Genomic DNA, 26894 nt, shown 5'->3' with positions numbered 1-26894 from the left:
GACTTCACTCTCCTTTCTTAGGTCATTTCTTAAATGAATGAGAGCTTTATTCATCAAGCTTGGCAACCCCAATAGTTAGGAAATCCCCCAAGCGACAAGTGGGTACTTACAGGCAAGCAAGGTTCTGCACTTGTCTCTGATCTCTCCCTGCTGAGTGAATGCTCACCCTGATGGCTGCTAGCTGACTCCCACCCCTGGGAGGACGGCACCTCCAGTTCCGGTCTCCTCCCACTTCCAGGGGAGCTTTGTTTCCAAGAGGGTGTGTCCCTGTCTGTTGGCTTTTTCTGCAACTCCTAGACACAAATGCAAACCTTCTCTCCACCCTCTCCAGCACCAAACAAAAAAAAAAAAAGATGTTTCTGGCCAAAGTCATGCAGCAAAACAGTAAGTCAAGCAACTACAAGTCTTAGTTCTGTTTCTCGATGACTAGATCATCTGGCCTCTCAAGCAAAGAAAGATTTAAGGGAGTGAGGGGTGGGCAAAGCTGAAATATGTCTCTACACAATATGCCTCAAGGACACCTGTGGTTTCAAGTATTTTGTCCAATTGTCAGACCATGAGTCTTGATTTTTGGTTTGGCAACTATGGCTGTTGCAAATACAGTCAGTAGAAAAACCAAAGAACTTGTAGAAAAGGGAAGATTCAATAAAAGAAAACCCCTAAAACTCAATGGCACAATGAGAAACATTTTGAATGCTTTTTATTATGTTATGTAACTAGAGTTGGAAAAGCTGAAATTCTACTGGCTTCTACTCTCAAATAAAGGTATAATCACAACTTAAGCAAAAATATATATTTACATATATATTACATCTATTATATATATGTGTTTGTGTGTATATGTGTATGTATATCTAAATTTGGGAAGGAAAACTTGCCAAGAGGAGACAGGTACATTTCAAAGAAGGTATCAGTGGAAGAAAAAACTTTGCATTATAGAAGAAAAGATAGAAGTGGTATAGCAGAAAACATGTAGAAACTGAAAGGTAAATTCCAAGTAGAAAAAAGAAAGATGGGGAGGAAAGATTCCAAATGGGAATGCAGAGTTGATAAACAAATATGGAAATTTTGTTTTTAAGATTTCCAAATCTTAAAAAAAAAGCTAAATGTTTTCAAAATGATTCTAATGGAAAGCTGTTTGGGAAAGGTTCTGTTCAAACTTAGGCAAGGTGACCAGGGTTTAACTTACAGATGGTCACCACTTCAGTGTTTTACCTGTGGAAATAAGGAAATGATCAGTCTTACAGTCAGATCTGGATTGTTTTTTTCTGACTTATCCAATCTCATTATGCCCCAACTGTCCACTGGCTTCTTTCTGCTTCCAGGGTAACATCCCAACTCATGGCAGACCCTCAAGGTGCTCTGACAAGCACCTTGTCAGAGGTGACAAGCACTACTTTCCAACATAGATCACCTGTAGAGTTCGGGCCTATCTCTTCCCTGTCCACAGAATGTGACTCTGTTCTCCAAGTTATTCCCAGATTTCACTCTTCCTTATACTCCTACAGAACTGTCCAAATACGTTTTCGTACTTAATACCAAAATTTTTTTGCTATTGCTCACTTATTCCTTATGTACCAGAATAATGCATTGGAAAAGTCAGTAATTTAGCTTATCTCTCAATGCAACAGGCACACAGAGTGAGTGAACCATTTTTGACATCTTGGCCAAGGAATGTGTGTATTTGCATATATGTGTGTGCACATACACTCTTGTACATATTGACTTTGTATTTTTTCAGATTTAACATATTTTTCTTCTTGCTCATTTAAGCCAAGTGAAAGTTCCCAAATACAGACAGCTCTGCTTATGCAGCCAAACCCATAAAAGTCGTTTGACCTCAAGTTGAACTGTTTTAATCTGTGGCTTTTCAATTTTAGAGACATTGGAAAGAGTTTTACGGCAAGAACCATAATCCTAAACCAAATCTTGGAACATAGAGTCTAGAGATAGTATAGAATATTTGAAATCTAAATCATTCTAGAAAATCTGAGTCTAGAGTATGTACAGGAGTCAACTCTTTTCAGCTTTTTTAGGAGCTGATAAGAGATTCCTTCAGTGATCCAGGTGCCTTTGTAAAATAATGGAACTCCCCACTTGTTCCTGATGTTGCCATATCATCATCTTTTGGTGAGTTAACTGAACCTGGAAGAAATGAAGCATGAAAATGGTTAATGGCATTGGATTTAGTACAAACCTTTACAACTTTTTTTCTTCTTTTTTTAACATTTTACCTCCTCTACCTCTTATATCTCTTCCTGGACCAACCGGAGATAAAAATCAATTTTTGGCATCTACTGGATTAAATTAACTGAATTCTCTTTCCTTAATAAGAATATATTTTAGGGGACTTGGTTTTACTTTTGGTTTTCTAGGGGAGAAAATGACATAATTTCATGGAGTTACGTCCCTGACACATGCATGTATCCCCATTATCTGGAAAAAGCAAGTGTTGCATAAGTGGAAATGCTAGGAGCTGCCGTGTTTGCCATTTACTGTCTTTGGTGTGATAGAGTCTCCTCTGAAATTCTTCTTGTTTCCATGGGATTTTTGTAGCAAGGTACTGAGGGATGGTAAACAGCACCTCTGTAGGCTCTCACCAGAAAAATGTTACTTAGTATTCTTGAGCTTGGTTTCTCAGCTCTGTAGGTTCTACACTTTTGGGGGGGCAACTAATTAGTGGATTGGTACACAAAGCATCCCATACAGTTAATTGTTCTTTCCTAGTTAACTAGTATATTCATCAATTGTCAAAAATGCTTAGGATCTAAGAACTAGGGCCAGTCATATGTAAAATATGTACATCTCTTGATGAGAAAACAAGTAATTATAAGTGGGTGTAATTTTGCAGGGTCTCAGATAAAATAATGGGGATCTAATAACCTTTATTGGATATATTCACCAAGCTGTTGAAGAAAATATCATTCCTTAAAGAGCAAACTGTTGAAAATAAAATATAACTAATATACATGTACATTTTCTGCTTTTGTAACATAGCTACCTGTTGTTCCATTTCTTTCTTATTTCAATACAATCTGTTTTACCAGGAAATATTTTGGACTGGGATTGAAGAGACATAGTTTCTAATTGTGCCATTAATAACTATTTTCCATTCCCTTTAGCCACTTGGTGCTTTGATTTCCCCATCTGTCAAATGTCAATCATAAGGCATGCCCTACCTACTCTATAAGATTAAGACAAAAATTTTAAAAATTAGGAAGACTCTTTACAAGTAAAAAGTGGGATATTTTTATTAAATGGTTTTTGTGATTGTTGCTACAAATAGTATTTTATTTACATTATTGGAGGAACAGAATCAAGATGTAGATCCCTTTTAACTTTTAATCTATTAATAACAGAATATTCCTCTTTCACCTCTCCGGTTATAGCTTCTTAATTCTATTCTTTAGTTTCCATTTAGGATTATTTTATTCTATGCAGAATTATGATTTCTCTTTTCCATAATACAGACTTGCAACATTAGTATAGTCCTAGGTCTTAAATTGACCTATTAGTCCAGCCATAAATTTACAACATTTCTATAGTAGATAGCCCATTTACAGGCCACATTTTAATGCAACCTATGTTAAAGGTGGATGCTGCCTTGTAGTTATCCAGTTAAAAGTAGAGAAAATAATTTCTTGCCAGTTTATCTCATGTGAATGTTGATGAGATGTAAGGAGCACCAGGTTCTTCTGAATTTGCAAATAATCCTTGTTCTGTCTGTCTTAACCCCAGAGAACATTTACCTGCTCACTAAAGAATGTATTTCCCAAAGCAAATCTCACATGGTTTGTAGATGGAAGATTTCTTCAAAATGAAAATAGAGGTAAGAAAACTAAATCAATGGAAATGGGTCTCATACAGAAAGAAAGAAATGTTCACAAATAACATTAGAAATTGTCATTGCCCAAGTTGAACTTGGCATTTAAGAATAATTATCATTCCAAGAAAAACATCATCTTGCCTACCAGTTGTCATTTTCTGATACTTCATCTGGCTCCTTACAAGAGGGTGGAGTGTAACATTTCCCAGAAAGAAAAAAAATACAGTTGGCTTTGTCAAACCACATACAAACACTTTTACTTAACTTTTAGTAAAAGCAACTCTCACATATGAGGGCAAAAAAAGTTTAATTCAACATACATGTATTAAAAAATTCTCTGCTTTTGGAACATAGCCATCTGTTCTTCCATTTCTTTCTTATTTCAGTGCAATGTGTTCAATTAACTTAGCACCACTGCTTTAAATCAGTCAATAAATAATTTCTACTTTTTCTTGTACAGATCTGGGGTGGGGATTGGAGGGCCCTGGAGGAAGTGTATGTAAGGGAGTTGGCTCCTTGACAAATAGCATGTTCATCAGGAGGATTAAAAGTTCCCGAAGCAGGAACACACATTGAGACAAAGCTCCGGTGATAATACACAAAGCCATATTTTTCATAGGCAATAACCATGACAGCCTCTTTCAGAATAATCTCAGCATCTCCTGCCTGGACAACAACCATTCTTCTTCCTCCCGAGTCATCATTATTCAAAGCTCAATACATTTTTAGTAATAACTAAGTCACACAACTCTTGCTACATTATTATTTTTAATTGATAAGTTAAATGTTTATGAATGATTGCATTGATCACTTGACGCATTTTGAGACTCCTGTTGGTTTCATCATTAGTTTGCTTGATAAACAGTTCACCCACAACAATGACAGAATGCAATCCTAAAAATATGTGTTAAGAGTTATTATAAATATATTCTTCTGTTATATAAGCCTTGCACAGGTAAAGCTCCCAGATTTTGATGTGCCCATACTTTCCCAAGCAATAGGCCAGATGGCGTGGTCAGAATTCCACCAGCACCCCACTTCATTTAGCTATTACTTTGACAAGTAATAACTTCAGAACTGGCATTAATAATCTTTAATGTAAAGAACCTGTGAGAGTCCAGAAAATTCTGAACTATGTTGAAAGATAGTTTTACATTAATTTTCTGCAGCCACGTGTGCTATTTGGAGGTTGTACTAATAGTGGCAGAGTTTTATTTCTAAAGAAGACTCACAGAAACCAAAATGACAATACTTATAAAAATACAGTTTCAGGAAAAGGATACAACATAAGAACACAGTTAAATATGCACCATATGTTACACTTACAGTAAGGAGTCAGGAGAAGTCAGATTTGGGCTTCTTTGTCCTCCCTCTGTAAGGGCCACAGCCAGACACACTTTCTCTCTCAGATCAGGAACCACTGATACAAGCGCAGAACGACTCAGAAGTTGGAAGTCCAAAATAGAGTCTTGACTGAGCTTATTTTATATTCTACTGATCATTTGGGTATATTCCTGCTATATAACCAGACTCCACAGCAGAGCTCTCCCAGGGTCTAACTCAGAACAGGTTCATTAATCTCACAGTTATCAATAAACAATGCTGATGGGCTGGAACAATTTGCCCAAAACCCCTGGACCCTGGTCACAAACAAAGCTACACTATTAATAAATGCATTTTATACCTTGACCGTGGATCAATGCCATGCTGGAGCTTGAGCAAATACCTCAGGTTAATTTCAGGACTGTTAAAATTGACCCTCACTACAGAGAAGCTACAGTTTGACCATCTTGAACTCTGCATTACCATAAATTGATAATGTCATACCTTTGCATTATTGAATCGCTCATACAGAAAATGTTATTGACTAGCCGTGTTCTTATCTGTCTTGTAGGAATAAACATTACTAATGAAGAGAGAAAAGGCAAAGGTGGATTGTTGGAACTAAAGTCTGTTTTAACAAAGGTGCATAGTAATGATCCAGCCCAATCAAACAATCTGACCATTTGGTGTATGGCTCTGTCTCCAGTCCCTGGAAATAAAGTGTGGAATATCTCTTCAGAAAAGATCACTTTTTCCTTGGGTGAGTTGTCTTTTTAATAAGATCAAGAATGTTTGGCTAAGACTGCAATAAATTCAGAGCATGTCTAATTGGAACAATAGAATATTCATTATTTCTATAATATTTTAATCACAGAAAACTTTCTACATAAGTAAAAACTATTAAATTTCAAATTATAGAACATTCTTGACAAATTGGACTTTACTAAACATAATTTCTTCAAATAAAAATAAAGCAGATGATTCCTGTTTCCATTGTTGAATACAACAATTTTCTGTTCAAATTCCATTAATCCTAACTCTTAATTAACTAGCACTTTTGTTAATCCACTACATAATGGAAATTAATGCTAATGTTAATGATCAAGAAAGATTAGAAACATCCTAAAATTTCTTCTAAGTCATTGAAGACTTTCAATTATATATAGCATATATAATTTTAGTGCTTAGGAATTGATAAGCCACGTATACAATATAAATACCATAAAAAGAGGGACTGTATCTTAATGATTTTAGTACTCTTAATTTAAAGCACAATATCTGGCACATACAAGACTTCTATGATTTGAAAATTAATAGATAGGATCACTCTAATTATTAAAACATTTGACTAACCAGAATATTTGCTACCCTGAACCAAATCGACATTTCACTATGTAAAAGATGAGAACAAATGTCTCAATAAATATGGCAATAACAGATATGCCTATAAAAAAATAGAAGTTTGTAATGACAACTGTCAAATATGCATATTTAACAGTGATCTTATGAAACTCAAACAGATTTGCAAATCATTATTACAACTCTGTAGGATCATTAACTTCTTTAAGCACCGTCCTATTTTCAGAGATGCCATAGTCTATAACATACTCATAAAAATACAGAATAATTGATAAGGAAAAGAGTTTTCCTTTATTCCAAGGACACAGTCTGCGTCTTGTGTCCCGCCCAGCTCCCTCACAAACGCAGTCGTTTGTTACTGGGACCCTTGGATGAAGGAGAGTGTATGTCTCAGCACTGGTCCATCTCCACTGCGCAGAAGCAGGTGCCATTCTGACTGTGGGACAGTGGCATCATCCCCGTAGCCCTGCCTGTGTGTCTCTGTACCTGTATGGACACATCAACTTGTGAACTTTGAATTAATAATTCAGAAATGGTGATGGACTTACGCCAAAACAGCATTATTCAACCTAAAACAGCCTTATTCAACTTTGCCTAATTCCCTCAGGAATAAGGACACCTCCTTCCTAGGAGGCTGGACACGGGTAGGGCTGCAGTCTTGGAACAACATGAAGGTAACTGGTTCTCACATAGATTTGCCAGAAGCTTTGGCAGAATCTAAGGACATAAACTAAAAGTTCCAAAAACCTCAAATTCCAAAAGAGACTTCTAGTCTCATGATAGGAGGAACCATGTCTGTCTGAAAAAACAGTATTTTCTGTTGCTAAAACTGTGCTTGATTTTAAGATCAGAAAATACTTTTAGGGTGATAGGAAGAAAATTGATTCTGACACCCCAAACACACTGTAATTCCAATCTTGTAGGGCAGTGTAATTTTAGGCTCTGAGTAGGTGGCTAATTTGAAATTGCCAAATGACTCTTTATTCTTTATGATCAAATATTAAAGACAATAAATCTTAAGAGTTCAGTTTCCCAAAATTACAGCTTACGTTCTGGTTCCATTCTGAAAGATTTAGAAGATACAGCCAAGATTCTGTAAAGCCATCGCTGTATCATATTTCCCTATTTGCTGAACATTCTTAGCATTAACTGCCATGTGAGTTGTATTTAACTCACACTAGTTTTGAGCCTGGGGCCTTGTGAAGCAAAACCTAGGCAAAATCCTGCAGTTGGTTCATGAAAATCTTACTTGTTGATGTTCTCATTGTTACAATTAATATTGACAAGTTAATGTTAAAAATGTAGATTAAATGAATAGAAGTCAATAAATTTCATTTTTCCTTAAATTTTTCATTAAATTAGAAAGGACCATTTTATTTCCGAAGTTTTTATTCTACTTTCGTAATAAAACACCATGACCCCAAGGGAAAAAAATTTTTTTTTCAAGTGCAGCAGTCACTGTGTTTAACATGTACTTCCAAACATGCCCTGTGCCTGTGGTAGTACTGTTTCTGGTCGATGCTTGCAAACTCTGGGGTAAACTTCTGAGGCATGGTGCGAGAGTCATTGCCTTGTGAACAAGCCATTGTTGTTCACAAGATACTGAAATGAAAACACAGAAAAAAATCTGTTGTCTCTGAGGGCTAGAAGAGAAAAATTCTGAGAATATTACAGAGCAGGATGGAGATTTAGTTAAAGAAAGGGAGTTCTGCTCCTTTTTGTTCCCAGAGAAGGATGATAATGTTGGAGGCTGCAGGGCAACAGTCTCTGAGCTGCTCCCTTCCCCACCTATGCTCAGTCTCCCAGGAAGTTCAAGTGCTCAGTGATTCCTGCTCTAGAGAACTCAGAAAGGGGAGGGGGTGAGAGTGAGGTGATCAGTGGCTCTTCAAGCACCTATTTGAGCACCAGGACTTGCACAATTTTCATGAATCAACAGTAATTACGAAATAATAAAATAACAACAAAAAAGTCTTTCTAAAAACATCCTGTCCTGCTAGCCTGTCAGGATGCCTAAAATTGCAGCACTGCTGAGTCTGCTTTGGGCATATTCAAAGAGTTGGGTTTTGTGGGGGGCTGGAGGGTTTTTTGAGGTGGAGGGGAGACATTTTGTTTTGTTATACTCTGAAAGTTAAGTGTAATACCCCCTGGGGTGGGTAATATTTTGGCTATCATCAGCCTTGGCAGAGATTTGTTTATTAAATGGATTTCCACCTGTAACTGTTGAGATTCAAGACCTTTGGGATAGAAAGAAAGAGAGTTAAGTGCTGACAGCTTATGTGTGTGTGTGTGTGTGTGTGTGTATGTGTGTGTCTATGCATGTGTGTCCTGGGATGTGGAGAGAGGAGTACGAGGAGATTTCTCAACAGTGGGACAGGAGGACCACTTAATATTGAGGTGGAAGATGCCAGACAAATACTTCTTGTTTCATGACTTCCCTCAGCGCAGCAGGCCTCACACCTGTGACTGACCCTGGGGTCCCTGAGAGTATCAACAGAGAACGATAATATGCATATAAATCACCCTGGGGCCTTGTTAAAATGCAAATTCTGTTTCAGTAAGTCTGGATGGGACCTGAGATTCTGCATTTCTTCCTCCCTTCCTTCCTTCCTCCTTCCCTCTCTCTCTGTCTTTCTTTCTTTCTTGTAAAAGTTTATTTTATATATCTATTAAGAAAATCCCAAGAGGCAAAAAAGTACTACCAAGTTAGACAAAGCAGATAATTGACATTTTTAGTGAGATTCCATGTTCTTTTGTTTTTGTTTTTTAATCTGACTGCATTAAGACACATACACACTCTGATATAAAGAAGCAACATGTACTAAACTAACTACACACAAAGATCTCGTTATTGGCACATTAGCCATGATTATTTTAATATTCTCATAGTTTTGTAATTTTGAGAATGTGCCGGCATTATGTAAGAAGAAGGAAGACGAGAAGGGGAAGGAGGAGGAAGATAAGGTGGTAGACAGAAGCCTAATTAAGAATTCTTTCCCACCAGGCAATGGGTATAACACAGATACTAATTCACATTACAAGAGCAGGCTACCTTAACAATTAACTTATTAAGACTCCCTGTAGAATTCCTCTGCTGACTCCAGTCTTATTTTTTCCTATATTTATGTAATTTAAATTTCATCATGATGAATAGTCCCTTGGATCTTTTTTGGGAAAAAGAGTTCTGAATGCAAATGTTTGGCTTTGTGTGTAATACACACAACTTTTTAGTATCCATGAGATAACCTATGCTCTAACAATAAAGATCTTTCGATACTAAGGGTTTTAACTTCTGCCAATCCCTACTTATTCATTCTTTCGAAAGTTAGTTTACACATGTTTCTTAAACAACATATAATTTATGTAAAATATAAGAATTAATATACATTCTCAAGGTCAGATCCAGTGACAAAATGCACTGCCTGAATCTAGTAACACATTTATTCCTTGCTGCATATAAGTTGCGTATGAGAAACATGTGCTGCATTGTTTTGTGATCCATGCAGTAAATGTTCACCAAAAAAAAAGCAAAAACTAGACGTCCTTCAGCTACTAAAATTAACCCTCCTGGTCACAAGAGACTTAGCGACAAAAGTAAAAGCACTGATGGCTGCATCGAACGCATGCTGGGCTGAGTTAGTCTTGGAAGAGTTGGTTGGAAGGGCCACAAGGGAAGCACAGGTAGCCGCAAATTTTCCTTTTGTTTTCGTATGGGACTGAGACTATTCTCACATGGCTTTTCCCTACACCACAGGCTTTTGCTAAAGAGACATTTCAGGCCTCAAATTAAAACAATCGTTTCCTTTAGTGAAGAAGCTGAGAAATGCGTCTCTTGAGCTTCTGATCCTAGAAACAGCTTGCTATAGGTCCTTAAGGCAAATGCCAGGAGTCAAAGAAATTGCAGAACAGTCTCAGAATGTAAACAATAAAATCGCTGACTGAAGAGTTATAACCCTGGATGAAAACTCTTCCTAAGAACTATCTGGATAAGCCCAGCTTCTTGGTTTTTGAAGTTAATGTGAATTTTATATCCTAGAAGCATTGTACTTTTTTCCTATTGTAGAAATTTCTGGAGTAGATAAAAGTTTATGATGTTGCCTTAAAAAAAATACACAGCATGAAGAAGCCACTCAAATACCAAGCAATTTTCAGGTTTGTTTTTGTTTGATTTACTTTTACATTTTACTTTCATGGTTGACATATAAAAAAAACAAACTGAAAAATCATAATGTTGGAGTAGTTTAAGGATATACTGTCAAAGATATTAATGAGCTTACTTATACCATAAGACCTCTGCAGAAAGTGCTCAGCTCAATGCCACATTCCAGGATAGCCACTGTTGGTTTCTTTTTTTAAATTACCCATGTTTACAGGTTTCACAAATATCCCTGAAATCTTCTTAATGTGCTTGACAATAATAAAATTCATGGCAATATCATCACAGTTTTGAGTTTTATCTATCAAAGCATGGATGGCCGCAGGTTGCCTCTGGAAGAGTTTAAGATATTTGCTATTGAAGAATGAGGCTCCAGTCTGCCCCATAGAGTACTGGTCACCATTTCCAAACCCTAGAAATGGTGTTTGGTGTTTGTAGTTCAAAACCTCCAAAACTGTAGATACCTGATGAAGTAGAGACATGGTTTCTAGGAACAAATCTTACAGTTTAATCAGCAAATTGCTGCCAAACCGAGAAAGCAAAAACAAGGTCCTGGGCACTAATGAGTGTGTCATCATCTGCTATTTATACTGCATTGTTTTCCAGTTCAGGGAAGACCTGGAGTTGATTTCTCATTCCGTTTGCCATCTGTTGCTTGAAGATCACAGGGACAGGGTGAGACCCTAGAGAATTCCATGACTCGTCTCGTCCCTCCTCCCCAGTATTGCTCCACACAATCATTTTGTGCAGATGTGGTACTGCCTGATAATGATTTACAAGTCTCAATAAAAGATCCGTTCTGTTGTACATCTGCATCATAAGAGTAGAGGCGTCCAGGGTGGACTTTCCCTGGAATTTTATGTCCCTGTGCAACATGGGCATCTCGTCTTTTTTGATGTTGGGAAGTGAACTGGTCAAAGCGCCAGCTACCAGTAGTAACATGAGGATGACCACCGAAGAGAAACAAAGCACTCAGGTCATCATTACTCTCCAGGAAGTTTGCAGATGTGGTAGCACCTCATTGTGTTAAAGTTTAATTTTTAAAAAATTTTTCTTTATGGCTTCAGTGGTTGATAGGAACAGGCTGTGTTGGCACTAGAGTACAGAAGATTGCAGTGGGGCCAGCCAATTTAGTTGCCTGAACCTTGTTATGGTAAAACGGAAGGGTGGGGCTGGTGCGGTGGCTCACGCCTGTAATCCTAGCACTCTGGGAGGCTAAGGTGGGAGGACTGCTTGAGCTCAGGAGTTTGAGCAGGAGCCTGAGCAGGAGTGAGACTCTCGTTTCTACTAAAAATAGAAAAAATTAGCCTTGTGGGGTGGTGCATACTTGTAGTCCCAGTTACTCAGGAGGCTGAGGCAGCAGGGTCACTTGAGCCCAGGAGTTTTAGGTTGCTGTGAGCTATGATCACACCACTGTACTCTAGCTCAAGTGACAGAGTGAGACTGTCTCTAAAAAAATAAATTTTTTTAATTAAAAAAAATGGAAGGGCAAGATTCTTCATTTCTAATGAGATCTCATGGGTCTTTGGACCACATTTTGAGAAGCAAGAACCTAGCAAGCCCTAGGGTTTGGTTCATTTCTGGGTGGACCACATAAGGGCTGAAACAAGCTCTGAGGAAGCCCCAGAATGCCCCAGCTGCCCATGAGAGCGGTTCTGAGAGCCCTGCCAGGCCTGCCCCAGAATGGAGACATTCGGGAACAGGTGAAGTGGCTTTGGGCAGCAGCTCATCCTCTTATAACACTATGGTAAATGAAGTGATCTGAAGCCTGACTGAGCTGTTCTGCTAAATTCTGCATTTGAGTTTCAGTAAATCATCCTTCTGTTTTATGTTTTAACCACTTCTTTTTACACCTCCTGAGTTTTGTTTTGACCAAGGCGGAGTTTCTACTTTACAGTCCAATCTAAAACCAGACAGATTTTTGGGGGGCCTCAGATTTCATGTTGAAAGCTATGTGTATCCCCTTTGTCACAAGACAAAGAGTTCATCTCAAAATGCAAATCTTGTAGTAATATCTTCCCAATGCCCTATGAGGCTGAATCCTCACCTTATAAAGACATTTAATGATGAAATATAACAGAATAGTATCTTAAAACACAAATGTTCAATTGATGACAGATAAAAGTTTCCCATCATGGAAATCTGGATTTGAGCATAACCCATCAACATCCTCTGTTCCAGGAGATGGCAAACTTTTTCTATAAAGAGCCAAATAGTAAACACATTTTAGGCTTTGTAGACTATGCGATCTCTATTACAGTTACTCAACTGTCATTGGAGCACAAAAGCAGTCATAGACAATATGTAAAAAAAAGGGGGGGGTCATGACTGTGCTCCAAATAAAACTTTATTCACAAACATAGGCAGTTGGCAGGATTTAACTGTGGAACATAGTTTGCCCATCTCTGTTTTAATCAATCTACAGAGAACAACATGCAGGCATTTAATTTCCAGGCCCACGTTCTTTCTGTCTTACTCAGGTACTACTTTAGAAGATAATGCTTATGATCCACCAGCAGTCAGATGCACATCTAAAGTTGGTCTTCTTTCTCCCAGTGTTAAGAATGAATTTGCATGTATTACATCATCCACTTTCCTTTGCCAGGACCCATAAATACAGTGAAGAATAAAGCAATTCCTTCTCTCGGGGGGCATATCCAATGACGCAGAGTGGTAAGGCTGTCACTAGGGTAAACATTGCGGGGTGAGCACATCACAAAGATCCCCAGGCTTTCTCAAGCTTGAGAAGGTACATACAGGGAAGTTTGGGGATGAGAAAGCGGCAGGCAACATCATGAACAAAAACACCAAGAAGCCATAGAGAGCGTTTTGTGTTTGAGAAACTGGGTCGAAATATTGGATAGAGGGTACGATTGGAGAGAGATGGAAAAGGTAACAAACAGTGTCAGGAAATGTAGTTAGGAGTGTAGTGAAGCCAAATCACCATCAGCATTGTCTGTCATGCTGCAGAGTTCAAGCATATTTGGGGTGGTGTGGGGAAAGAGGATGGTCATTTCAGTAACCAGTGCACACACTTTCCAAGAACTGTCCCCTGCCATTTCAGAGATTATTAGCGCAAAATCACTTATATGATAGCAAGTCAGAGCCAGCTGTGAGCACTCCCTACAGTCAACAGAAATAACGCTGCTACCAACGAGAATAAAACATGGATGCATGTAGCTTAGGAAAACAAATTCCTTCCCCTGTGCTATTTGCTATCAAGTGACATAACTTAAATATTATACGCTTGTTCCTTAAAGTAAATTACAGAATAGAATTGATAATATAAGTTATAATTAAATATCAAAATAATTGACATAGCACATCAGATATGTGACACTATATCCAGTGACATTATGTCTAAAAAAGATCACAAAATCCTCTAACCTCAGAATCATCTAACCATATTTAATCCACATGTTCCTAAAGTCAGTAGATCCTTCGGGCATTTGTAAATTGTTTTTTCTAATAGGATTATTTTAAACTACCATCATGGAGGCTTAAGGAATTAACATGAGTTTAAAATATAGGTAAAACAACATATTGTAGCCTCTATTTCAATACCCACACACAAAACAGAAAAGTTGTAGCTAAACAAAAATGTTAGGACAAAAGTTGAAATTTTAGAAATAGCAGAATAATACCATAAATCTTAAGTTCATTAATGTTACAACCAATTGGATTGTTGTTTCATTGTTTCTACTCTTGCCAATTAAAAAAAAATTGTTGTGGGTTTATGGATTTTGTAAACTGCATGGTTACTTTTCAAATACTCCAAAATATTAAATGCTATAATGGTTTTACCAGGTCTTGGTTAAATGTCACTTTCTCCGGGAGGCTTTCCTGGGCCTCCCAACCTTGATTGGTGCCGTTTCATTGCATGCCTGTGGCACCTCGTGCTTCCACCTCACAGCACTCAGCACAGTGCCTGGCTGCCTGCTTGCTAGGTTGCAGACTCTTTAAGGACAGTCCCACGTCTTCGTCATTCACTGTTATATTCCACTGCCTTGCACGTAAGAGGCCCTCAATATTGATTTGTCATATGATGAAGAAATAAAGTATACTTAGAAACTAAGTGAATACTTTATCTTTCTATTACAATATTTTCTTCATTATAAATATCTGTTTGATCCTTTCAGGTTCTGTAAATCCCCCAACAGACCCTCCACTGAGTGTCACAGAATCTACCCTTGGCACCCAACCTCCTCCAGCCGACAGTGTATCTCCTACCAGTAAGAATGTTTTTATATTGTTTATCTTTCCATAAGCTATATTAATCCTTGGACTAAGCAGATTAATAAAGAAAAATGTCAGCAAACTTGCATGATTCATGCCCGTTTCTTAGCTAGCCTTTTTTTTTTTTTTGCCTAAAATGAAGCTTTTATTTTTTAACAGCTTTATTGAGGTATAATCCGTATATCATGCAACTCACCCACTTAAAATGTACAATCCAATGGTTTTTTGGTATGTTCACAGAGCTATGCAACCATCACCGCAATCAATTTCAGAACATTTTCATCATCCTGTAAAGAAACTCCTAAACATATTATATACTATTCTTATGACTTCAAAGAGTTAACACAACTTTCAAAGTCCTTCATTTGATGCCCTGGGTGAAATCAGGGTTAATAAATGTTCAGCAAGGAATTTAAATTCTGTATTTATTATTAAATAGGTTAATAAATTTACAGTCCTTCTCCACAACTATGTGCTCAGTAGGGAGTTTAAAAAATTGGTTATAAATAGGGATTCCTTGGGCCAGAGGTAGTTAGATCATTTTGAATTTAAATTTGTTCTGGTTCAAATTAATTTTGACAAAGTTGACTGGTGAGAACTATGAATTCGGCCCTCCCATTTGTGGCATCATTAATAATGGAGGTCAGCCTGGGTCAGGGATACTGTGGCAAAGGAAGGGCAGTGACTCTCGGAAGCTGGCATCGACGCAAACAAATGTCTGCAGCCTTTGTGTTTAACAAAGAACCATGGTGACTTCCCTAACACAAAAAGCTTATATGCTATGTAGAGTAGAAGTGTGGATCTCATTTCTTATTTAATTAAAACTATCAATTTTAGCTCACAATGAGAACTGAAAATGGAATAAAACAAAGGCAGTCAGTAGGAATGAACAATTCCTTTAGCCGGTAGCCTTTGGCATTTTAGCCTACAGTCACTGTCACAGGTTGATACCACTCAGAAAATGAAGCAGGTGGCAGAAACACTTGTAAATTACCCATCAAAAGTTTTACATCCATTTGGCTTTTTCTTGTTTTTAATGTTTTGTAAGTTTTCTTTTTCTTCTACTTTTTGTTTTTTCTTGAAGCTTCTTCTCTTACACTTTTAACTCGCCATTCCACAATAAACCATAGTGGACTATGGCATTTTTCATTGAACAAATGTTAGCATATTCAACAATGGTAATACCTTAAATCTCTCTAGTACCTTTGTATTAGTTATCCATGGCTGCATAAAAAATTGCCTACAAATTTAGCAACTTATAAAACATATGTTGTTTAATGGGGTTTCTGGGGATCAGAAATCCAGGAGCAGCTTACATGAACGGTGCAAACCCAGGTTCTTTCGTGAGGTGTAGTCAGGCTGTTGGCTGGGGCTTCAGTCATCTAGAGGCTCGACTGGAGCCAAAGGATTTGTTTCTAAGCTCAGGTATGTTGGTAGGAGATGTCAGTTCCTCACCACATGGGCCTCTTGATAGGTCTACTTACAATATGGCAACTAATTTCCCCTAGACCAAGTAATTCAAGAAACAGAGTTACTATGACAATCGTTGTGGTACCTTTCTATGACTTAGTCTCCAAAATTGCATGCCATCACTTCTGCTTTATTTTGCCTATTATAAGTAAGTCACTAGGTTCAGCTTATATTCAAGGAGAGGAAAAGTAGGCTCCATCTCTTGGAGAGAAGACTACCAAAGAATGTGTGGACAAGTTGAAATCACCATTCCCTGTCATTTAGAAGTGTTTGCACAAAAAAAAAAAAAAAATGAGATGCAAGCATTATCATTCCCATTTTCCAGATGGGAACGCTGAGACACTGAGAGCTTAAATCATCATACACCTAGTAAATGATAGAGTTATTAATATTTATACCAAAGTTTTCTGACTCTAAATCTAGTTTTCACCCCATTAGATACCATTTTTTTCTCCAACTGGTCTAAACACTTCATAAGGTTTGGGAGCATATTTGTTTTGTCTCCTAGCACATGCCTAGCACAGAGTAGGCAGTCAAAAAATGTTAGTTGAATAACTGAATGAATCAAGGAATTAATGAGAATAATGTTCTTTCACTATGTCAATGTCATTTAATAGACTCTATGGTGTTAATAAAAGATAACAATTTGTTTCTGCCTTCAGAAAGGTAGCAGTCTACCTTCCTGAAGCAGTCTAGAAGAGATGACATACACACATGAAAGTAATAATTCAAAATAGTAATGTGAAAGGTGGCATACCTTATAGAACTAAAATGCCCAGAGAGAGGTATAGACCAGTAAGTGCTGAGCTTTGAGTTAGGAAAGTTCATGAGGTCAGAAAATGTTGCCTAAGAGAGATGAACTAACCTGATCTTTGAAGTGTGTATTGTATTTATTTGACTCCGTGGAGAGCTTGTAAGAACACTTGAAACAGAGAAAACAAAGTGAGCAGTTGTGCATTAACAAGGATGTTCATGGGCACTTGAGAAAACATCATAGATAAACCTGGGTAAAAGAGGTAGGATTCTGTATCAGAGAAGCAGGAATGAAGATTGGAAAATGCAGACTAAAGGGAGCCTTGACAACCACTGTAATTAATGTGTATACTTCAAGTGATATTTCATTTATATGGGAGCAAATACTGTACATTTAGTGTACATATATTCCATTTCCCCCTCTTTTACAAAAATGGTAGCATACAATATTCATTGTTTTTTACTTATTTTTATTTAACAATATATCTTAGCCAACCTTTCCATATTAGTACATAAAGTACATTTCTCTTTTATTTTAACAGCTGCATAGATCTGCTATAATTTATGTAACCAATACCATATTAATGGACGCTTGTTTTTCTATTATAAAAATGCCATAGACAGTTAAAAAAATAAAGAAAGCCTTAAGCCCCAGCTTAAGGACTCTAACTGTTATTTTTTAGGAAATGAGTCAGGGACCTCATTAAATAATTTTTTAGAATGGAAGTGATATAATTCATTCACCAAATATTTATCGAGCATCTGCTATGTATGAGTACTCTTATAGATGCTGGGGATACAACAGTGAACAAAACTGGAAAAAAAAAAAAAAGCCTTCATGGCATTTTACATTCTACTAGTTAAAAGCAGATACAAATTTCTTCTATTTGAATTTTTATGGGGTTAATCTACATACATTAAGTGCTTATGTCAGACCAAATTCTTACTTCTATGAAGAAATTCAGAGCAAGAGAAAGCCCATAATTTAATATAGGTCTAATATTAAAAAAGGAAAGAAAGCACAGCCAAGTAAATATATTTGTTGAAAAACAGGGAAAAATGCTACCCAATCTACTATCAAACTAAGATGATATAGTTGGGAAGTTTCTGGAGAATCAAAAGACCGTTTTAAAATAAGATCCCACTGCATTGGATTTGAAGACTGTTTTAGATTGCTTCTCAACCAAGGTGATTTTGCCCCCCAGAGGACATTTGGCAGTGTCTGGAGACATTTTTGGTTGTCACAATGAGGGTGGGAGGGTGTTACTGACACCTAGTGGGTAGCACCAAGAATGCTGCTAAACATTGTAAAACATGGGACAGAATAGCCCTCTCAACAGAATTATCTGGTCCAAAATGCTGAGGTTGAAATACCCTGTTTTAGATGAAGGCTGAGGTATAATTAGAGTAGGCATCTCTCACTTTACAAAATCAAAACAAATCTGGACCTCTGTCGAGATGATAACAATAGATTATGTTTGGAACAATTTTCTGTCTGATTTTTGTATGTCAAAAAAAAAACATGTTAAATCAATGGTTGATTATATCTAAATAAAACTTATCTTCTTAGAATAATCTCTGAATTATTACTGAAAAATCCAAATTTTGTCTTGGCAAACTGGAGGGTAATTGTGAAATCACGGGATGATTCACTGCCTCAGAAGCTGGTAGCCTTCACTTTCGCATGGTCTTTTAAGCAAGGGAGCAAGATGGAGCATGTCATGGAAACCAACTTCAAAGGCTATGGTTTCATTCCAAATTCTACAATGTGATGAACTTCATAATTCAGTTATAATTATTAAGCTGCATATCTGGCTGCAAGCATCTATTTCTTATTCTTTTTCCCTCGATGAAAGGATACTTTTTAAACAAATGTAGGAGGTCCTTAACTAGCAGAGGAGAACTTTATAACTCGTAACAAGCTGCAAGAGTTACCCAGGGAAGCATGGCTCAATTCAACCAGAACCAATTTGTGTTTGCTGAATCCCAGCTGCATGCCCAGCACTGTTCTAGGAAAAGACAAAAGGCTGACAAGGCAAGCAGCAAGATGAGACAAGCCCCCATGGAACAATCAGAGATACCTGACAAACCTAGGGTGGGACTTCTGTTGCCCTGACAAGAGAGCCCTATGCCTTTCAATTGACTGGCTATGACTTGGCTACTAGTTATGTAGCCTGAGAGAATAGGCCTCAGAAATGCCAACCCCGGTTGTGGCAGTCATCCAAGACATTTATTCATTCAACAAATAAATACTGAGTGCCAGGGATTTTGGGAGGGTGCTGGGATCCAGTGTTGAGCAAGACAGGCCAAGCTCTTGTTGCACGGAGCATGCAATCCTGTGTGACCCACTTGCCTTGCCTCCCATTTACTGCCCACCAGGCCACAGTCCCTTTGGCCCTTCCTCCTATTTTTATGTCTGCACATGACCCTTAGACATGATCATGTTGATTTTAATATTAAGCCCTTTCTAATAACTCAGCTAGTCCTCACAGTAGATCCTCTGGATCTTTCTACCTGTAAATACTTGGAGTAAAATACCAGGTCCAGTCTGACACTAACCCTTGGCCAGATCCCTAGGTGGACACAACTGATCCTTGGCCAGTGGGTGACCAGACATTGAGGGGCACAGTCTAAAGGAAGCAGCTGCCCAGGGGAAGGTGATGCGAATAAACTGGTGATTTATGAGTAAGCATGTCAGAAATGGGTGGGAGATCAACCTGGAAGACATGTCATTGGATGAGATTTGGAGGAAGTAGAGCAGAAGAGGGAGGTCAGGATATTGGGTTCTAAAATTAAGAGGGGGATCCCAGAGAGAGTCTGCAAGGCAGCAAGAAGACACTGGTGATTTGTTTGTGGCAGCAACTTCTGACCCTTTTGCTAGTCATGCCATGCCTGTCTTCAAGTGCCAGCAGGACACCTCAGTTGCTGATCAGTAGTTTCTGCCTTTATCACATGTACCTGGGTACTGAAAAATAAGAAATTCATTGAGTGCTGGGGACAGAGGAGTGGAATCAAGGAAGTCTGCCCAGGGGATCTGGAAGGAAATATTGACTCAGGTGGAAGAAACTCAGGAGATGGATCTTCAGATTATTGTCTTAAGCAAATGAGTGAAATAAAATGAGTGCAAGATGTGAGAAGACAAGCAGGAGGAGGGCTGCCATTGCTTGCTGTGGAGAGGGCTGCAAGGTTGACTAAGTGAGGTGGAACCAGATGAAGCGAGCTTCAATTAATGGGCTATAGATTGGGGCTTTTTTACCCACTTTGGCTTGTTTAGTATGTGGGGAGATGTGAGTAAAACAGAAGCTGTGATATGGTAAGGGATACCGCAAGAGCAGGGAGCAAGAAGACAAATGTACGATAGATTTAGAGTGATTTAGATTGATGATGGTCTGAACTAGGATGAGCATAGGTGTCAGTGGAGAGTACTGTGACAGAAAACTCACCAGGATTGTCTGCTTAAATATGGAAGATAGCGAAAAGGTTTTTAGGCTATCATATAAGTGCCTTCCAATTTTTTTTCCTAACAATTACTTAAATTTTTTTTTTTACCAAATATCATGATTGTATTATAATACTAAGCAATAATATTAATATTTACTGAGTGCCTCCAATGTGCCTAGACTGTCCTAAATTAGCAAGTCTATTATCTCATTTAACCCTCCCAACAACGCAGTAACTTAGGTACTGTTATTATCGCACTTTACAGATGAAGGCACTGAAGCACAAAGAAGTTAAGTAATTTACCCACAGTCATGCAGAAAGTAGAAGAGCAGGGATGGAACCCAGAGAGTCAGACTTCAGATCTTGAGTCCTACTGCCTCTGACGGTACATAGCTGGTGCTCAGGACACGTCTTTAGACACTGAATAAATCCCTGCTAGTGTGAAGCTATTATAGCTCCTGTGGAAAGGTAACACATGACAGCTATGCCTATATTGATCTCTCCCTTCTCTCAACCAGTGCTTTCCTGAGAAATGCAGCCTCCAAGAGTGAAACTAACATTTTCTCAGTAGGAAATAAATCAGAATAAAGGACTCTCATTCATTACCCCTCCCCCATCAACACGATTATTATAAAATTCTTATCATAGATATGAGTCTACAGAATCCGTAAAAAACTCCAATGCTCTTCCTTGAATCCTAGGAAATTCTGTTCATCGTATCTTTTTCATCAGCTTTCATCTGGGGCACACATTACAGATTATTGAAAATTTTCTAATTTTGGTTCATACCTGTCACCCATGAGTCAAGGTTAGCCTTCTTGATGACTGGCTTACTTTGGGTATTCGTTTATTCAGTTTTTCCCCTTTGGGTGAGGTTCCTCGGGGGAAAAGCTATCAGATGACCTATTTTTCAGTTTATTTCACAATTATTGAGTGTCTACAGGCTTGCCACATGATGCATGGTGAGCCCTGTCCGGCTATCATCTTCCCCAAGGGAGCCCTGGAATCCTTTCTGGACCAGTTATCCCGCAATACACGTTCCTCTTACCAACTCAGACAGCACGTGCCCCAGGCAATCTGCTTCCCACATGAAAACAGTTTTGTGCAGAGATTAGGATTCCACACCGCATGTCTCCTTCATACTGGGCTGAAGGTCATGTCCACCGTATCCTGACCGCGAGGATTGATGAGGCTGATTCGAATGTGTTTAGATGTGGGTGACGGCCTGTGTTCTCTTAAGTGCAACTCTCCAGTTAATGTCACTACGGTTTCTAAAGGCTCTTTGTGCTGCAGGCGGATTGATGGAGAGCAATTACACATTTGTCAAGGAGTCTAGGGGATAAGTCTGAGTTTCTGCAACGCTGATGGATGCTATGGTGATGGAGTGGAAGGCCAAGAGAAAATATTGCTATTTGAGAAAGTAAGTTAAATTTTCAGGTTCAGTTTTACACAGGAATAAGGCAAAGTATTTAGACAATTGAGTCTGATCACTCAAACAGCAGTTCAAACCTACAAATAACTTTTACCTTTGTACTCGGTTGATTAAATAAGCTAGACTGGGTAAGTTAGCAAAAAAATTAATTTTATTTGTCCCCATCATTCCCTGTTCAAGTGAGCTCTACTGATAATTTCTTTTGGGCCTCTGAAAGAAATTTCAGACAGATTACTTGACTTTTTTGGTGACTTTCATATAATTAATGTTGTCTGGTCCTTTTCAGCCACAAGAACAGACTTGTGTCAATAATTAAAAAGTCTTGTCAAATGTAATGTCAAAACTTCCAAAAGTTAATTCAGTCCAAAACTTCCTTCCTCTCCCCTCCCCGCAGCGTGGGTCTACCTCAGCTTCAGAAGGCTGGCCTGTGTGAGGTGGGCGTGGGGAGGGGGATGTCTGTGGTTCCCTGGCCTGGCTCCATCCTCCCCTCTACTCCTAGTTGCTGGCTTGGCCCCCACTTTGGGGGACATGGGGCAGGGAGAAAAGGGAGCTGTAGGTAAGGAAAGCCCACAGGCTGCTGTAATCTGATTTAGGTGCCCCCTGGAGGAGGAGAATGAAAACTGCCCTTGACCTCATGGGCACTTTGGCAGATTTCTCAGAAATCCCTGCCTGTGCTGTGGCTGCCCTTTCCTTGGTGCAGGCCACGCCTCTCTTCTGGTCTTCTGCTCACTTCCAACCTGCAGCCTCTCAACTTCTGGAGATCAGCTCCCCTAGGGGCTTCTTTGCTCCTCTCGGTGTTCTTCCTAAGAAAAAGTCTTTTCATGGCATCCTATTTTGTCTGGGAAAATATGCACCTTTGCCTACTGTTTCGGGGAAGGCTCCTCTTCCACAAGGTGGCCCTGTCTTTACTCTCTGTTCAGAGCTGCTGACCAACCATGGACTCCTAATAGCTTCTTCAGCCTGACTCAGGCACCTGTCCCCTTTGTCCCAAACTCCAGGACATGCAGGCCAAGAGCTCTGAGTGGCTCTCTGGAAGCCACGCTTCACTTGGGCTGAGGCGAGGAGTAGATTTTCTTCCCTTCCCCCATGGGGGCCAAATTCACAGGATCCTGATAACTCTCTTCAAAGAAATCCTCCCCCAGGCTGCTCCCACCCCTCCTACAGCTGTGAGTCGATGGACCAGAGCTGCCAGGCCCCACCCCACACTGTCTCACGTGCCCTTCATGGGTGGTAGGACCCTGCTTTCAAAGTGAGGCTCATCTTGCCTTGTAATGTGGTTCTTAACCTTTGAGACCTCATCTGATTCCCCCTCCAGGAATTCCATTTTAAAATTCTGCTCTGCACTATCCCTCAAAATGCAGAGTTAAAAGAAATTCAGCGAAAATGAAGCAAACATGATGAGGTGATAGTTTACCCACTGAGATAATCCATAGAAAGCTGTAGTGCTTGGCAACAGTGTGATAGGCAGAAAATGAAACACAGAGTTCTAAAAGCATTGGCCAAAGAAGGCTCCCTAAAGAAAAAGACATCTAGTTAGGGCTTGAGGGTTGGGTGGCCTTACGACAGGAAGCTGAGAGGTGCTGACAGGAGCCAGGCAAAGGGAGGGGCTCTCAGAGGCGTTCTGTTCCTGGTGGTTGTGTGCTAGGGGGGCCACGAGTGGGCTCCTCTGGGCCCAGACCCTGGCTGTGATTCCACGTGCTGCCCCAAGGCTAGCCACACTTTATAAGCCCAGCAGAATGGAATGAGTGTGGTCTTCAGGGTCAAACAGGCTTGGATTCAGTTCTTGTCTCTGCCACCTACCAACTCTGTAGCCTGGGGCAAGGCATTTCGTCTCTCTGATACTGTGTGGTTATCTTAAAAATGGGAGCAATGTTATCTAGTTCATATGGATACTGTTGAGTATCAAATGTGAAAATGGATAAAGAGCAACTATTCAGCTAAGACCCACAAGGTCCCATCTGAGAAGGGATGCCTGGATCAAAAAAAGAGCCTGAGAAGCAAACATCAATCTCAAAATGAATCGAGATCTTTATTTGTATTTTTTAATTCCTTGAAGGGAGACACAATGATCAAATCATTATTTCTTTTTTTTTAAGTTTCCATTTTATCCTTTATGCCCCTCACTTATCCCATATCACAACCATTCGTTCACCTGTCTCTTTCATTTGGCACATAGTAGGTCCATATTAAATTGTCTTTAAAAACTAAATAGTTTGGAAAATATTTCTGTATTTCCAAAAGTTAACTAGCCATGGGACCTCTAGCCTTCGCCTGCCTCTCTCTTCTCCAGCAGTTAGATGGTCAGTCCCTGAGAAGATGAGCAAGAGTATGGATTAAGAGATTTGGTTCTGTTAATTCAGAATTAGTTCTTCTAGAACGTGTTTCTGTCTCCTCCATTCAACTCTGCACTGACTGGTGCTGTCTTCTGACTTAACTGAATTTCTAGTGATAGTATAAAAGGGTGGTTTTTAATTTTAGTGAGAAATTTTTTTAAAGAGTTAAAGTAGAAACGGACTAAGAAGGTTTCAAACCTCCTCATCAAACCTCATGACCGTTTCTGAACTATTATAAACAAGACATGTTGTATGAAGTAGAGTTTACTCCTAAGCCCCTTCTTCTTTCCTGGAAACAAGGGTCATTATAATGTATCTCTGAATACTTACAAGATTTAATAACAATAAGCAGTCACATTGAGGAAGGAATAAACAACCAGCAAACAAAGCAACCAACTCTCTATCGCTGGCTTTGGCATACTGCTTGCCTATATAGTATGCATAATATAGAACCTACTATTGAGTATTGAAGAGGTTTTGCTGTGTTGTGAAGTATAAGCTTAGCCTTGAAACAGAAAAAAACAAACCAAGCTGCCTTATTCACATGCTGAAACATATGATCAATATGAATCTTTCAAGAACTTGGCTAAGAGGAATACAAATAAAATTCTTTTAAAATGTCATACTTGATATCAAGAGACAGTCAGATATGTTCTCTTATAGTCACAGAATCTCCAGGTCAGGTTCTAGGAAGGAGTTTCTTTTGAAAACAGAAGTGAGAGAGAAGCAGTGTTGCTGCACCAGCATGCCAGTTTGACCGCTGTTCTCTTGCTGCTGCAGATGTCTTGGACGTGCAGAGACAGGCAGCCCCAGCCAGAACAAACACTCCTGCGGGTCTGTAAAGACCCAGCCCTAGAATGGACAGGTGCCAGATATGACTATCACTAACCCACGGTGTGTGAGACCACACGCAGGGCCTTTGCACTGGCTATGCCCCTGCCTGAAAGCTCCTACTCCCCTCCCCTTGCCCCATTCTCCCACTACATTCCTCAGGAAAGCCTTCCTGGGACTCCAACTAGGCCATCCTCCCCATTCATGTGTTCCCGTATTTGGACTGCCATATGTGATTCTCTGGTTGAAGTTCAGTTTCTCTGTGAACTTAAACTGCAGGGAAGCAGTATTCCCAATGCCAAGCACAACGCCTGGAAGATAGAGGCTCCCAAATGTTGGTTGAACAAATAAAAGAATGTATGCAGGGAGTAGCAAGAGAGGATGATGTGGAGATTGTTAGAGGTCAGGTCATGGGCAGTGAAGGAGCCTTCACCTTGAACTATGTTGTAAAGTGGGAGGGAGGGGTGGATTTAATTCATCTAGGAACTACATAGTTCTCTAAGTGGCTTCAACTCTGACTTCTATGCGATGAATGAGGTCCCATAGTAAAGGGATCAGTCTTTCTATAACCTATGCAAGTTGGTTCAGACCTTCAGGCCAAGGCCTAAAAACTATTCAGCTAGAAACCAATAAAACTGAAATAACCTCCTGTTCCCTGGGGGTAAGTCTAGGCATCATGGATCCTTTTGTTCCCAGCCGTTGGCAGTATTCAGCCCTCAGTGAACTCCACAGTCCTTCCTGTGAGAAGGAGGGTAAAGGAAAACAGATGTCTACCTGGGGGTAGAGACACAATAACACAAGAATTAATGCAGCATGCACACCTGAGTCGTGTCCCTCCGGCAACGTGGTCCTTGAACATGTTAGTTGGAACTGAATGAATGAATTCTTCCCTTGCAGTAAACCTTGAGAAAGAATTTATGTCACATTATTTTCTGACCTCCAGAAGAGAGCATTTAATCAATCATTTTAATATAAACGAAATTCCCAGTCAAGTTATACTGTATCAGGATTCTGATGATTCCTGCCAGAATTAAATCACATGGCCCCAGTCAGTGTCAGCACCCAGTGTGGGAGACCCAACAGGCGAGGAGAAATGTCTGTTTCTTGAAGGCAAGAGATGTTTTAAAAGCAACATTTTTAAAAGGGATTTTAAAACTGCTGGCAGTTGCTTATTAGACTGAGATTTCTACGTAATGGTAGTAGGGCTTGCAAATAAATATGAAGTTCTCTAATGTTTGTTTCCTAGTTCTTTTCCATCATCATCATGACCATTGTTATCATATCATGACTGTTAAAACCATTCCTTTACTTTTATTTACTAAGTCTCTGAGTAAATACTTGTGGGTGTCAGTTCTCAAAGTGAGAGAGAGGACAGGGGAGGGAGGAAGAAAGAACCATCTTTCTCTTTTAATTAGGAAGAGCACATCATAACTCTCAGTATCTCACAGTGTCCAAAGATGACCTATGACTGGTTGTTTATTTTCCTCTATGCATTTTTTACATTGTCTTGTCCCAGAAAGGATATGAGGTAACTTTAAAAATACACAACAATACAAAAATTTAAAAAGAATCAACTGAATAAATTGCTGCAGAGAGAAACAAAGGTAAAGCCAACTCAATGAGAGAAATAAAATTCAAATGCACTCTGTGATCAATAGGTTACTCAAAGTGACAAACCAGTTGTCCAGAAGGGCAGCTGCTCTTAGTGCAGAGACTGCCTGGGCCCTCCTCTAGAGG

The 26894-nt window shown here is 39.1% G+C and overlaps 2 protein-coding genes across 2 annotated transcripts in view; one reads left to right on the top strand and one right to left on the bottom strand.

The window, feature by feature from the left end:
* The window catches only part of CD96 (CD96 molecule), an 84581-nt gene that overhangs the window by 36724 nt on the left and 20963 nt on the right, over window positions 1-26894 (top strand). Inside the window, 3 exon segments of the mRNA XM_045540333.1 lie at window positions 3739-3829; window positions 5721-5909; window positions 14801-14893. Coding sequence (XP_045396289.1) covers window positions 3739-3829; window positions 5721-5909; window positions 14801-14893 — 373 coding nt within the window.
* On the bottom strand, window positions 11247-11683 carry LOC123630559 (exostosin-like 2). The gene is given in 2 exon segments (XM_045540332.1): window positions 11247-11650; window positions 11653-11683. Coding segments are annotated over 2 exon segments (435 nt in total).

Source organism: Lemur catta, chromosome 1 (assembly GCF_020740605.2).
Source record: "Lemur catta isolate mLemCat1 chromosome 1, mLemCat1.pri, whole genome shotgun sequence".
In the NCBI taxonomy this organism is placed as follows: Eukaryota; Metazoa; Chordata; class Mammalia; order Primates; family Lemuridae; genus Lemur; species Lemur catta.
This window is presented reverse-complemented; position numbering and strand designations above follow the sequence as displayed.